This window comes from Polistes fuscatus, unplaced genomic scaffold (assembly GCF_010416935.1).
Source record: "Polistes fuscatus isolate 324 unplaced genomic scaffold, CU_Pfus_HIC Scaffold20, whole genome shotgun sequence".
Lineage (NCBI taxonomy): Eukaryota > Metazoa > Arthropoda > Insecta > Hymenoptera > Vespidae > Polistes > Polistes fuscatus.
Window position 1 is genome coordinate 668,151 of NW_025113097.1, and position 14,207 is coordinate 682,357.

A 14,207-nucleotide genomic window follows, 5' to 3' on the forward strand; every position below is an offset into this window, starting at 1 on the left:
TCACCGCTAGGTGTAGCCACAGTTACCAAAAAATAACATAAGGTATGTACGTATGTCCACCGCTAGGTGTAGCCACAGTTACCAAAAAACAACATAAGGCATGTACGTATGTCCACCGCTAGGTGTAGCCACAGTTATCAAACAACAACATATAAGGCTTGTCAATTTATTACTTATTATTAAAATTATGGCTTTTGATAATACAAAGGAAAATACTAAAGAATATAATAACTTTTTAGCAGCTTATCAAGAATTAAAGTTTTCTAAATTAGATGAAGATCCATTTAAAGTTCTGAACGTTGAACGTCGTTGTCTTGGTGTGAAATATTTAGCAGCAAAAAGATCGTGAGTATATATTTTCTTGAAAAATATTTATTATCTTTATTTCTTAATTTATCATATTACTTGAAAAATTAGTAAATTACAGAGGCTTTGAGGATGTAGCGATGTGTCTGCTAGAAAAAGGTCTAAAAGAATTTCAACATCAAATAGAAAAGAACGGGGATTATTGGAATTCGATTGAAGAAAACATTGTTGAAACTGTTAATGATCCTTCACAATGGAAATCAGGATTAAACGATGTACAAACAGCAATTGATTTCGTAGAATGTTTACCATGTCAAGATGAAAATACTGCAGCATGTAAAGAAAAGATAATTAATGATGGTCATATTAAAAATATTGTTGATATGTGGAAGACACAAGATACAAGAAAAAGAAAATGTAATATACAAAGACGCCCTCAATTTGAAATAATTAAAGCAAATGATAATAAAATTTCTCATGCTAATAAAAGTTCGACAAGTAACCAAATCAAACTCATAGAAGTAAGTTATAAATATTATTTACAATCAATACAAATTGATTCAAATATAATTTTTGTTTTATTTTGTTTTTTGTTTTATTAGTCTAATAAAAAGGAATTACCAAGCTTAAGAAACGGGGTTTCTTTATTCAAAACTGCCAGGGATGAATTAAATATTCAACAAAATTCAAAGAATAGGCCAGCACAAAAGAAGACATTAGGTGGTAAACCTTCAGTTAAATCTCCATTTGTATGTCCTTTAAAACGTGAGGAAGATAAAGTAATGCAGTATCAAAATAGTAAAATAGAAAATGAAGGTGATTCAGCGGATGTAGAAGATGAAAGGTTGAAAAACATTGATCCGAAGTTGATAGAGTTAATAAAAAATGAAATCATGGACTTACGAACATCAGTTTCTTGGGATGACATAGCAGGACTTGAATATGCTAAGAAAATTATTCAAGAAGTCATTGTATTTCCTATGTTGAGGCCTGACATTTTCACCGGTCTACGTAGGCCACCAAGAGGAATTTTATTATTTGGTCCTCCTGGTACAGGAAAAACATTAATTGGAAGATGTATCGCAGTGCAGAGTAAATCAACATTTTTTTCTATATCAGCAAGCTCCTTGACTTCGAAGTGGATAGGCGAAGGAGAAAAAATGGTTAGAGCATTATTTGCTGTTGCGAGAGTCAATCAACCTTCAGTTGTTTTTATAGATGAAATAGATTCTTTGCTTTCTCAAAGATCGGAGACCGAGCATGAAAGTTCGAGAAGACTTAAAACTGAATTTTTAGTACAACTGGACGGGGCAGCAACTTCAGAAGATGATCGCATTTTAATTGTAGGTGCAACAAATAGACCACAAGAATTAGATGAAGCAGCACGTCGTCGTCTTGTTAAAAGGCTCTATATTCCATTACCGGAATTGCAAGCACGAAAACAAATTATACGCAATCTATTATCATCGGTAAAACACAATGTTACAGAACAAGATATTACTGATATTGCTCAACAAGCAGAAGGTTATTCAGGTGCTGATATGAAAACTTTATGTACGGAAGCTAGTATGGGACCAATCAGATGTATTCCGTATAATGTGTTACAAGAAATACCATCCGATGAGATAACACCAGTAACACTTCAGGATTTTAAAGAAGCTCTACAAAATGTACGTCCTAGTGTTTCTCAATCAGATTTAGCAATCTATGTTAAATGGGATCACACATATGGTACTGGTTCCCTACAGAATGGTAAGACGTGATAAAAAATATAAAACATTTTTAATTTGTATAAGAAATTTATAATCTAATATTTTATATTCTACTATATGATTTTTTTTTTATACAAATATAAATCCAGACTGAAATGTTTATTTATATTTATATAGCCATTTATTTTATTTTTATTTAATTGTATTATAAATTTAATAGACTATTGTTTTTACAAAAATTAAATAGAAAACGCATTTTCGAATAAAGAAATCATTCATTAATTCATCATCGCATTAACATTAATTGCGATTGGTTTATTATATCAAAATTAATATATTATTATATGAAGATTGCTGTATTTAAAGATCTATCGATCAATGACATTAACCAATGAAATTTACTAATGAAATTGACCAATCAAATTGACCAATCAAATTGACCAATCAAAAAAAATTAAAAATAATTTAAAATAATTATCGATCAGTATAATTTGAGAGTATCGATAGGTCTTACTATCTACGTGTTATTATATTCCGCGAAAATGTCGTAAAAGTAGATTTAATTACGTTAAATAAGTTTGAAGAAGTTACTTCTTCTCGAAATAAAACAAAATAATAGTTTAGTTTTTCTTTTCACGTTCGACATACTTTATCGCGAACGTTCAGTTAACATCGCAAAGATTCCACGAAAAGAGTTATCGAGAGGAGAAACCCTCTACCATACGTAGCAGTGATCGTAAAACGTTAATGGGTCGGCCATACGATTTTACGATGTTTCATAGAAGATGTAAAAAAATCTTATGGATAAATCCTGAATGTTTTTTCGCGGGCCTTGAAAGCTGTCCGACTTAAAACGAACAGAATCATCATTCGATTCGTTCTTTCGTTTATGTGTGAAATTTATACTTGATTAATGGTAAAGTTCTTTCAACCAATCTTTTAGTCTGTCGATCATCGATATTAATGACTTTGTTTTAACAAAAATTATAGCTTTCTCAGGTTAAAGGCAAATAACGGATTTTAGTTTTTCAACATAAGATGGAAGAGTTTCGAAGAACATCTGGCAGAGGTCGCGTCGATAGTATATCGATACTTCGACTATTTGAAAAAGATCTTTTCATTTCTTTTCTATGATTTATTTCAAATTAATAGTAGACTCTTTTACTTTTAATAATTCTCCAGTACATTTCATTAATATTATCAACGTTTTAATACTTAGTAAGTTATAATTAATAACAAATTAGAAATCTTAATAACGGGATATATGTAATATTTGTAACTTAACCCATATCGATAAATTTGTATTATTTAATATAAATTTTCTTTATTTACAGACAAAGCAGTAGACTCTCCGCATGTTTAGAAGAATAAGAAAATGGTCTTTCGTCTACTTCGTAAAAAAGGTTTGATTAATATTGCATACACACATTCTATTGTTTATTTATATATATTTTATATATTTAAAACGTTGAATGCAACGGAGGTCACCAGTGACCCCCCCCTAAGATAAATGCATTGCACATGATAAAACACTTAACTTATTCTTAATAATATTTCAACATAATATGTAACACATAATAATAAATTCGTAATAATGCTACGAATAAGGAATATAAAATTAACGTTGCATTCATCGTGTTAAATATATGCGTATTTCATCATTTATTTTGTCATCATTGTTACCTTTACAGTAGTTCCTAATTACGTTTCTAATCGTTGTTTAAAGTTCAATTGTATACGTTACTTGTGAATGGCATTTATGATCTAATAACAACGTACTAAGAATCGTCTAGGGGAGTCCGTATAAAATATTATCGTCAGAGAAGTATGTGGCAATGGATCGATTTCAAAGATGATCGTTATTAAATTCTCATCGAGAAATAGTATGAGTTTAAAGATGAGTTTGTTCGCTGCAGGTAGTAAGTAAATATATGCTTCCTGCAGTGCACTATCTTTCCTTCTTTTTCTTCTTCTAGTTCTAGCATCGTCGAGGCACATTTAAAATCGTAGGCGGTACAGAAGTGCTGATAAGACCGATACGCCGACGTAAAGCGACCGTAAATGGCCCGTAAAAGTATGAATGAAGCGTTCTTGGTTAAACGATAGCAAGCATCACGCTTCTGTAACGTAGCTTTCTAAAAAGAGCTTCGACTTTTATGGTAGAAATAAGTAGAGAAATTTATTGAGTATTAACGTAATTATTAAGATGTATATATAGAGGTACTTGGAAAAATTGCAAACTTTAGATGATTTTCAAACTATTTTATAGAAATATATATTATTATTACTTCGTAAACAAATATTTTTACTTGGTATTTATCTGATTAGGATTGTTCAACTTTTTTAATAACCAGTATTTTAAATAAATGATCAGTATTTATAGTAAAATATTAATATATTGTATTAAAAAATCATCTGGGAAAAATGTTCCCCGTAACGTAATTCATCCCTTGACAGGAAACAATTTTTACTTAAATAGTTTTTTCTTATGACTAAAATTATAACAATTATTTTGATGGCCAGTCTTAGCTAACTCACCCTGTATAGATCGATTATTTATTTTATCAAATAATTGCCATTAATTAATAAAAATGCTGATTAAATGAATATAGAAGTAAATGTTTTTTTTTTACAATTTTTTAATATTATATAAATGCTATTAAATTAAAAGTAATAAAATGAAATTTATATACATGCTTAGATTCGTATTTGGAAATAAAATATCTAGAATCTTACAACGATATTGAAATTTTCAAGTAATACGATTTAAAAAAAGAATAAAATTGTTCGATTCGATGTATCGTCTATTTATATCTGATTTTCTTAGAAATTCTCGTTATGGTTGAACACCATACGCGTTTCAGTTTAAGCAGATAATAATTTTCAAGGATGTAAAAGAGTAGTATTATTAAAAGGATACAGGAAGTAAAAGATAAGGTCGTTTCCATGAAAGAAATAAGGCTTTTGCTTTTAACGAGTCTCATCCGAGAGAATTTCTATTACAATCGTCAATCTTATAATAGTCTTGGTGCTTGCTTCCATAACTCTGTAATTCGATGATCGTTTAATCACCAAGCGATATCCTCAACGTTTCTCTTGGGTGAGAGTGAGAGCGTTTACGATCTTTCAAGTACATTCGCAGGAAATAATCGTCGTTGGAATATCGGTAATCGACATGGCACGTGTGTTAAAACGACATCGAGCTTAATATTTCAACTATAAATACGTTCACGTTCGATCGAGTAAGGACAACAAAAAGAAAAAGAAAGAGAAAACTAAAGAAATAAAGTAAGAAATAAAGAAAATATCACGAACTTGTGAATTCTGTATTAGAAACCATTGCGTGATACGTATTATTATATTTTTTGATTATCTTCCTATTTTAGTCCATTTTATTTCTCAACTATTATCTTCATTGAGTAAAGTTTCTCCCGATTATTTGTTTTTCTTTAATACAGGATAATTGTAAATCAAGAGAAATCTTTCTTATTTTATATACTTATTTTATATACTTATATATAGATATAACATTTATATATTTTCTAGTTTGTCTCTTATTTTCGAACACGAGTCCGAACGTAGATCAGAGTTGCAGAGAAGAAGAAGAAGAAGAAGAAGAAGAGAGTACAGAGGTAAAAATGATTTCTTCGACGTACCAGAGATTTACGGTATGTCACGCGAAAGGTCTTCGGTCAAATTGTTTCACATTGATTTTCAGGTCGAAGATGAGAGAAAGAGAAAGAAAGAAAGACAGAAAGAAAGAAAGAAAGACAGAAAGAGAAAGAAAGAGAGAGAGAGAGGCGTCTGTACCGCTTCGTCTGCCCACACGCGACGTCTCTGAGAAGGCATTGTGGTTTCCAGGCACTTATTTATGTGCAGCTCGACGTTTCCGCCCCTTCCGCCTGTAGTTTAGGGCCGTTGACTTGAACGAAAGCGTCCAAGTGGAAGGAAAGCATCGCACCATCCTCGTCGTCGTCGTCTTCGTCGTCTTCGAAGTCGATGTTTCCCGTTGTCACTTTGTCGCAACACCGACGACGACCTTTTCTTTCATCGTCTCTCGCGACAGGTGTAATTACACGTACGAGACGAGACGAGACGAGACGAGACGAGACGACTAACTCTCACTTCTATGTCTTCTAATGGAAATTCATTTTTCGTCCTTCGAAAACGTCCAGCGCAAATGAATCGGAGAATGAAATAAATCGCTACAACGTTCGACCACTTTCTCGGAGAATGATTATATCGTCGTGTTAATAACTGTAGAGTCGTGTTTACGTTTGTCTAACTGGTAAATGAAAAGCATTTACAAAAAGGGAAGTATTGAATTGGAAGAAAAAGCAACTGAGTTCTTCGTATCATCGCTTTTTCTTTTTCTTATAATCGATACAATATTTTTTAACAACGCGAGATATATGTATTATACATTGTTTGTTCGTTAGATTATTATAAAAGATTTTTAATCGAGATATAACGGGGAATCGTACGAGTTTGATATCGGATAAATAAAAAAAGGAAAAAGGAAACAAAGGAAAAAGTTGCGTTGGAAATAACTACGCCCGTTAACCCGAAACCCATTCTCTCTCTCTTTCTCTCTCTCTCTTTATATAATATAAGAACGAAAGATTTTTGCTCTCGGCGCGTACACAACGCGTATGCAAAGTAAGCGACGACGGGCTCATAACGTATGTATCTCGCTTTCTATCGGAGCTCGCGAAACCATATTAGTGCATCCTGCATTGCGCAAACCGTACGGCCAGCTGCAATCCGGCTCCATATTAGCCTTCGTCCACCACTACTTTCGCAGCTTGGCTCGTTGATTGGGTTATAATCGACGAAAAATACGAAGCCGATGGCCCATTACACGAGCTTGTCCGATCGTCTTTCGATTCTTCGCCATTTCGATCGTCACCCTCATCTTCGTTTAGTTGTTCGCTTGCAGTCATTAAATTCTACCATGTATTTTTTATTATATATATTTTTATATATATAATATAAAATATATATATAGAGAATAATAATAAAAAAACTAATAATTATCATAATACCAACATCTCCTAATCGATTCATTAAAACTGTAATCATTTTTTAAAATTATTTTATTATTATTATTATATTATTTCATGTTCCCTTTTCACCTTCCTCCCTCCCTTAATATTTTTCTTCGTGGATCGAAAGATTCGAAACCGTTCGTTCAACTGCCAACAACAACAGCAACAACAACGCAACACGAGCTTCAGGATGCGAACGACTTCCACGAAACGATTATCTACCAGGAAGGAAGGACCTTTTGTGAACGACTAAGCGACTCAAGACGATCGAGGATATCGTCGTCGATCAACGACCGTGCGAACGCCACTGCTAGGGTTATTTGTAATTGTTAGGATCGCATTGTAACGAGAGCCTGAGTTATTGGACGTCGTTGGGCATATCGTATCCTTATTGAATCTCCTGTCACGTTACCGCGACGTATATATACTTTATATTGTACCGTTAGATATCACGTAGAGTCAATCCTTTCTCTCTCTTACTCTCTCCCTCTTTCTCTTTTCTTTTTTATCTTTTTTTTTTTTATAGAGAAAAGGATCAACGCGGATCCTAGTTTCGAATATATATATATATATATAGGTATATACTTCTACTACTTATATATACTACTAATATATATATATAATATATAATATTAAATAAATTATAAAATATATAAAAAATTAATATAAATTATATATATATATATATAGAGGTATATACTTCTCTCGAACAAATCTTAATAGTTCTCAACTTATTGATTACAAATTTTTTTTAAAATGAAAAGATACCGTTAAATTGTAATTAGCGTTGCTATTGACTCGATTTTTTTTTGAAAAACTGACTTATGCCACTTTCAAAATAAACGGCTCGTATATAGTTCGGTTCCGATCTTGCTTTCTAGTTTCTTCGTGTTCTCGGTGTTTCGTTTTAAACTAGTGTTCGGTTATAGAAATTTTTTAAATATTATTTTAATATAAATTTAGTTCTTCCTCTATGTCGTTAGTTTCGTTCGAAAAGTTATGCGAGTCAAGGTTTTATCGATTTAGTCCTTTCTACCTGCAAATAGGTCGAAGTTATCCGATTTCGTAGTTACGAAAGAGTCCCATTGAGTTAGTATTTGCCGCTCGTTTAATTCCACGCTCAGCCAAGAACGTAATACGACGAATAAGCAAGGACGAATTTGATCGGCGAGGTTGATATCGTGTCACGGTCAATGCAGCCGGATGTTTCTAATGATATTTTTTTTCTTTTTTTTTTAAATTTAATTTAATTTTTTTCCCCCGATTATATAATGGGGATTTATTCAAAGAAGTAACTCGGGAAAAGTCACTTTTTATGATAAAAATAGAAGACGAGGCTAAGAACAAAAATTTCATTGGCGTGTACGAGAGAGAGAGAGAGAGAAAAAGATAGAAATAGATAAATAAAGAAAGAAAAAGAAAGAAAGAGAGAGAAGACAAACAACGTTCTATGTTACTGCGAGCTCACGATCCGGCAGTACAATAAATTTCTTCGAAGTATCGGCTGGTCTCGAGTGTGTCGCACCTTCGACTTGGCTCGCACGTCGTCGAATTAATTTCCACGCGTTTGCGGAGTCGGCACAGAGAAGAAGAAGAAGAAGAAGAATAAAAATAAAAGTAAAAATAAAAATAAAAATAAAAATAAAAAGAAGAAGAAGAGGGTGATTCGAGCGTTTTCTTTCCGTACTCTTTCGAGCGAGAGAGAGAGAAAACGAGAAAGAAATAGAGAGAGAGAGAGAGAGAGAGATAGAAATAGAGATAGAAGTTGAAGGTAAGAAGGGCTACAGGAGAGTAGAAATTAATTGGACGCGGCTTTAACTTTACGATTGTCACTATTATGCTGCCACAACGACGAAGACGACGACGACGACGATGGCAACGATAGTAATGGCGAATAAGAGTAAAGAAGGAAGAAAACTTAGAATAAGAAGAAGAAGAAAAGAAGGAGGAGAAGCAGGAGGAGGAGGAGGAGGAGGAAAGGTTGCAGCACGCGGCGTGCCGTTCTCTCGTACAAGATAGTTAACGATTAATACGATTGCTCGCGTTTACCGCCGCGTGTTTCACACGCCAACCGGCTAGACGACACTAATTACGCTATCAAGTAACGCGAGGGAGCGCTTACACCGTCAACGATAATTGCACTAACTGGCCGCTTCAATTGGGACGAATTATTTTCTCGCGGCCACGCGCTTTTTCCTTTATCCTCATACTACTCTCTTTATCTTTAATATTTATCTTTCCCTTTTTCTTTTTTTTATTCTTTTTTTACAACAGAACACACAACGATACATGACAGGAGTGTGTTTCCCTTTTTCTCGCTAAGCGGATCCAATGTCTACGACCTCTTATCATTCTCCTGCATCTGCTTTCATTTTTAAAGTAATAAAGAAAGAGAGGGAGAGAGAGAGAGAGATTGCAATGTTTGCTCGTTAACCGATCACAATTTTATCATTTCTAAACCATTCGAATGATTTTTTATTAGTTCGTAGTTTGTATTTTGTACTTTTTATTTCATTTGGAAGTGTAATGTGTACACGACGGGCGGTCGTGATATTTAATATTCCTTACTTACAACGTTTCTAAGATCGGTCTAAATATTATAACTGCGATATATACTCTAGGAATTATTGATTCAGATTTTTCAATAGGTAAATAATAATACGTTTAATTATATAGTACGGTACACGTGTGGAAATATTTTTGTTAGTTAATTTCTCGTTTAGAAATAGATCATTTGTATGATCTTTAATCGGTACGAAAACGACGTTAAGTGTCGTAAAGAAGAATTACAAGCATCGATCGTATAATATCTTTATTTTTGTATATTTTTGTCTGTTTTTTTTCTTGTTTGGGCTTGGTAAACCACGATCTCGTTCCCACGATCGAAGAAGACTCAACAAACTCTCTTTTTGTCCTTTCGTATCGTTGCTATTCTTGCGGTGCTAAAGGGTTACACGTCCGGGAGATACACATACACATACACATACACATACACACATATATATATATATATGCACACAAGTGTTAGGGGTTCTTTAGTTAGGATGTGAATAACGCGTGGATTTTGGGACCTGCGTTTAATACCTAAATCCCTATTATTATTAAAATTATTTGGAGAGCCCTCTGCGGGTGGTGTCATGGTGCGTTAGCCCTTTACATATTCTCTACAGATCTACAAATATATATATGTATACATGCGTGAATAATCGTTACTCGTAAATGAGCTTGATGCATGCGTGTGGTCTGCGAAGAGATTAACCCTTCCATAATGCTCACGCAACTTTGATGTCGCACGCATGTATATAAATCTGTAATTTTCTCTTTTTTTATTTTATTTTATTTTATTTTATTTATCATAAATAAATGAATAGTTATTACCTCACATTCAAAGTATTTTAAACAAAGTTGACAAAGTTTTGGAACGTTAAAAAACGTGTCGATAAAACGAATGAAGAAAGTAGTTTGCAAATTCGATAACGCGTACGCGAGTTTATTAGCAAAGTGACCGAGTTACTGAATACCAGTGGTGAACCGAGCTCGCGGTACGCTTGAAGAAAAACAAAGAGGAAGGTGTCGAGCATTACACGCAGCCATGTGACCGCGAAATACCATGGGGTTAGTAAAATCATCGAGAGAGAATAAGAAATAAGAGATCCTTAACCTCGTTTAATACTGAAAAGGAATCTTAGATAATTTAACAATTTTTATTTATTAATATTTTCAATATTTTAAGTAAAGATAAAAGTACGTTTTAGTTTGTATTCGAATGATTACGAATGTAACTCGTTATTGTGTTAACAAAAATTCTAACAAATAAGATGAAAGAACATACCTGCACCGGTATGAAATAATTTTTCTTAAATATCCTCGTAAATTCTTATAGGTAGAATTCTACGTGTACGTAATCGTGAATCTTTTTGTCAGAGAAAAAGAATTAAAAAAAAAGAGAAAGAAAGAGAGAGAGAGAGAGAAAGAGAGAGAGTTTGAAGATCGCTCAGAGAGCTGGTAGAAACAGGAATATCGTCGTAGGTAGAGCAGATTATGGAGTTCGCGTGTCGTATTATCATAGACAGTGCAATGTCACGAGTACCTCCTCGTGTCTCGTGTTCGAGTCTTAAAAGCGGCTTTAAGAGAACAGCTTCGTATAATGCGGTGATCCGTATTGCGAGATCGATGTGCAAAGGCCTATACTCTCTTGGCACACGTATTCCGTATGCACCTCGACTGCAGATTGTCGTTCATTCGTTCGTTCGTTGCACGAGCACGAAAGTTTCTCTCCTTCGTCTCACCCTTTGCCATTCCCTTTTCCTTGGAATTAATCCCGATCCCTTTGCGTGGCTCCGCGTAGATCCTCGATCTGTCACTGTTGTACTTTCAATGTTTTCTCAACTTAACTATTATTATTTTTTCTCATAGTTCATAGTTCTTTACGATTATTTATTTGACTCATCAAAAATCGGTTTACATTATATTTAATGATTAATTGGTAACGATAATATATTCATTTATGGATAACGTAATGAAATTTATTTGCATATTAAATGTTGATTTATTTTATCGAAGTGTTATTTAGGAAATGAACGAATAATATTTATAGAGGATACATTTTTGTAGGAATCACGTTTTTGAGTAAAATCTTCTTGGGTGATCGCGAGTTTTTTCGGCAACGTAAAACGTCGTTTGTGCAGGATCGATAATTGTAGTGTTTGCTTGTTTCTTCAAAAAAGAGAATGATTTCTTCCTCACACGATATTTCAAGCGTTTTTGGAGAACCAACAGGATTCGCAGGAGCGAATGCACGCCAGCTTGAGAAGAACTCGGCCGAGTTACTGTACCGCTGACGTCTCAATGTACCCACGAAAACGGACCACCCAGTTGCGATATTTCCTTAGACCGTCCGAACCTGAATTTCAGAATAAAAAAACAAGCGGAGAGGAAGAATAACGAAAAGAAAAAGAAAAGTAAAAGAGGAAGAATGAACAGCCGCCACTCGTAAGAGGGATACCCTCGGAGGTATACTTTCTCTCTTCTCATTGGTGAGAAAAAGACGAATAACATTATCGAATCATTTGCAAAATTGACCAATAGACGAATTTTCGAGATCAACTATCATCCTTTTTTTCTTAACGAATATTCTCATGAGAAAGATGACGTTTAAATCGTAATTACTTGTCACATATCAATAAACCAAAAGGTGCACACAATGATTTGAAATTGATTAACACTAGATTTACGGATATTTTTTTCATTATTTTTTTAATGACTTACAAAGATTGTTTGAATGGAGGATTGAGTAAAGGGGAAAAGTGAATTTTTTCCGTTGTTATTCCAAAAGAAGTATTAGATTTGAAAGTGTCCTCTCGTGTCAGATCAAAAATACTTTCGGTTCTTTGTCTTATTAACATTCCATGATTTTATACAGATGAACTATATATCTTTCTGATAAATGTTCTACATATTATACACCCATGATTATATACTCTAACTATATAGAACTTATTCGTTAGCAACTACTCACAAATAGGTTTTATCTCGATGACAGTTCACGCCTGAACTACCGGTAGGACGTAGATAAAAGTGATTGGTTTATCTCGAAGGAGAACGCCTCTGTGTTCCGTTATGACATCCCATTTCCTATAAATAAATATATATATCACATTTTTCTATTATTTATTTAACATTTTCCATGGGGGATGGATGAAGAATTTCCAAAACGTTTCAAAAATATTTTCCATTGTTTCATACGAGAGACATAATATTTTTTTCTTTTCGCGTATTATTTGAAAATTTAATTGAATGAGTAAGAGAGAGAGGAAAATGGGTGAGAGAGAAGAAAATAAAGATAGGTAAGCAGATAGGGATGAGATAGAAGAAGAAAACTTCTTCGCACCGTTGAACTTTCGTGATTCACCGTACGAGCATGTTGCAATGACATTATTATGCACCGTTCGCATCGCACGAAAGAGACCACGCGAGGGCTCGTACAAAGGCACCACGTAAGCCCGCCGCGAGGTTGCCTTTGTGCGTAAAAGTATACGCAAGCCGATGCATTATCTCACGCAATGGGACAGTGACACCCCGTTTGTGGTTTCTCTGTGGCGTAAAGAGCCACACAAAGCGACAGCCGGACGTAGAAAGAAGAGAGGAGAGTGAGAGAGAGAGAGAGAGAGAGAGAAAAGAGAGGGAAGAAAACTAAACTCGCGTTTGAAAAATTCGTTTTAATGAAATTCATGACACTTTTCAATGTTTTTCTCAAACATTGAATAAGATTATTAAACTAAGTGTCGTCAAGAAAATTGAAGTTAAATAATTTTATTTTCTGGACACGATAAAAACCAATTAAATTGATTAAGATTTTTTCCTTTTTTTTTTCTTTCTATTCTAATATCGTATGCATGATACTTTAATTAAAAATATTAATTTATATATGAAGTGAACGCGTTATATAAACAGTATCGTTTTGTAATATACACGTCGAAGACGATATAGAATTGCTTGGCGTTGTACCTTTGACGTGACGAACAAAACACATTGGCCATTTAGAAAAGCATTTCTCATGCCGGTACCTTTCTCTCTCTCTCTCTCTCTTTCTCTTTTCCCTTTATGGTTCGTATAATAGCGAGTCCCTAACGGAGCCAAAAGATTACACCGCAATTAACTGCTCGGAACGAGGCGTGAACGCAGATTGACGTCGATTCCACATCGTGCTTTCGTTTCCCCTTTCCCTTTCTTTATCTTTCTATCCCTTTTCTTTAATCTTCTCTCTCTCTTTCATTCCTTACTTTATTATTTTTTATTATTTTGTTGTCTCGAGTTTATATAACAGTAGTATTTTATTACGTATACGTGTTACGTTCTGTCTTTTATAATGATTGACACGCATTTCGTAATTTCGTGGCACGCATAACCCTTTGATTGAAATGTTTCTTTTTTTTCGAAAAAGAAAAACCCTTTTGAAAATCCCTTCGCAGTCTTCGAACGACGAACAACGGCCTTCTTACCGAATTACACGCGTCCTAGCAAGGAATCGGTATCCTTTTCATTCCTAACATGTAATATTATCGATTTAATTGCACATTCCCAATGCAATTAACGACACGTAAGATTAAATAAAAGATCTAAAAGGTAGTAACGGTTTGTT

The 14,207-nt window shown here is 33.8% G+C and overlaps 1 protein-coding gene across 14 annotated transcripts; it reads left to right on the forward strand.

Annotated features, from left to right (window-relative positions):
* The first annotated feature begins 129 nt into the window (after window positions 1-129).
* On the forward strand, window positions 130-6,552 carry LOC122517410 (fidgetin-like protein 1). 14 transcript variants are annotated; one of them, XR_006303842.1, is made up of 6 exons: window positions 130-345; window positions 428-827; window positions 909-2,058; window positions 3,353-3,418; window positions 5,563-5,650; window positions 5,737-6,552. XR_006303842.1 is itself a non-coding variant. In XM_043635772.1 (5 exons), exons 1-4 carry the CDS (start codon window positions 188-190, stop codon window positions 3,379-3,381), a joined length of 1,737 nt encoding a protein of 578 aa, XP_043491707.1. In that variant the 5' UTR covers window positions 130-187; the 3' UTR covers window positions 3,382-3,421; window positions 5,565-6,552. The 14 variants fall into 14 exon arrangements, 8 of the variants coding, with proteins under 8 accessions (XP_043491707.1, XP_043491705.1, XP_043491708.1 ...); XR_006303844.1 differs by having other exon boundaries at window positions 909-1,976; window positions 3,353-3,421; window positions 5,565-6,552; XR_006303843.1 differs by having other exon boundaries at window positions 909-1,976; window positions 5,563-6,552.
* The last annotated feature ends 7,655 nt before the right edge of the window (window positions 6,553-14,207 follow it).

Coding starts and splice junctions, on each gene's coding strand:
- LOC122517410 (XM_043635769.1), top strand. CDS start 188: ATGGCTTTTGATAATACAAAGGAAAATACTAAAGAATATAATAACTTT. Junction 828..908: donor ACCAAATCAAACTCATAGAA/GTAAGTTATAAA, acceptor TTGTTTTATTAG/TCTAATAAAAAGGAATTACC. Junction 2,059..2,684: donor TACTGGTTCCCTACAGAATG/GTAAGACGTGAT, acceptor GCGAACGTTCAG/TTAACATCGCAAAGATTCCA.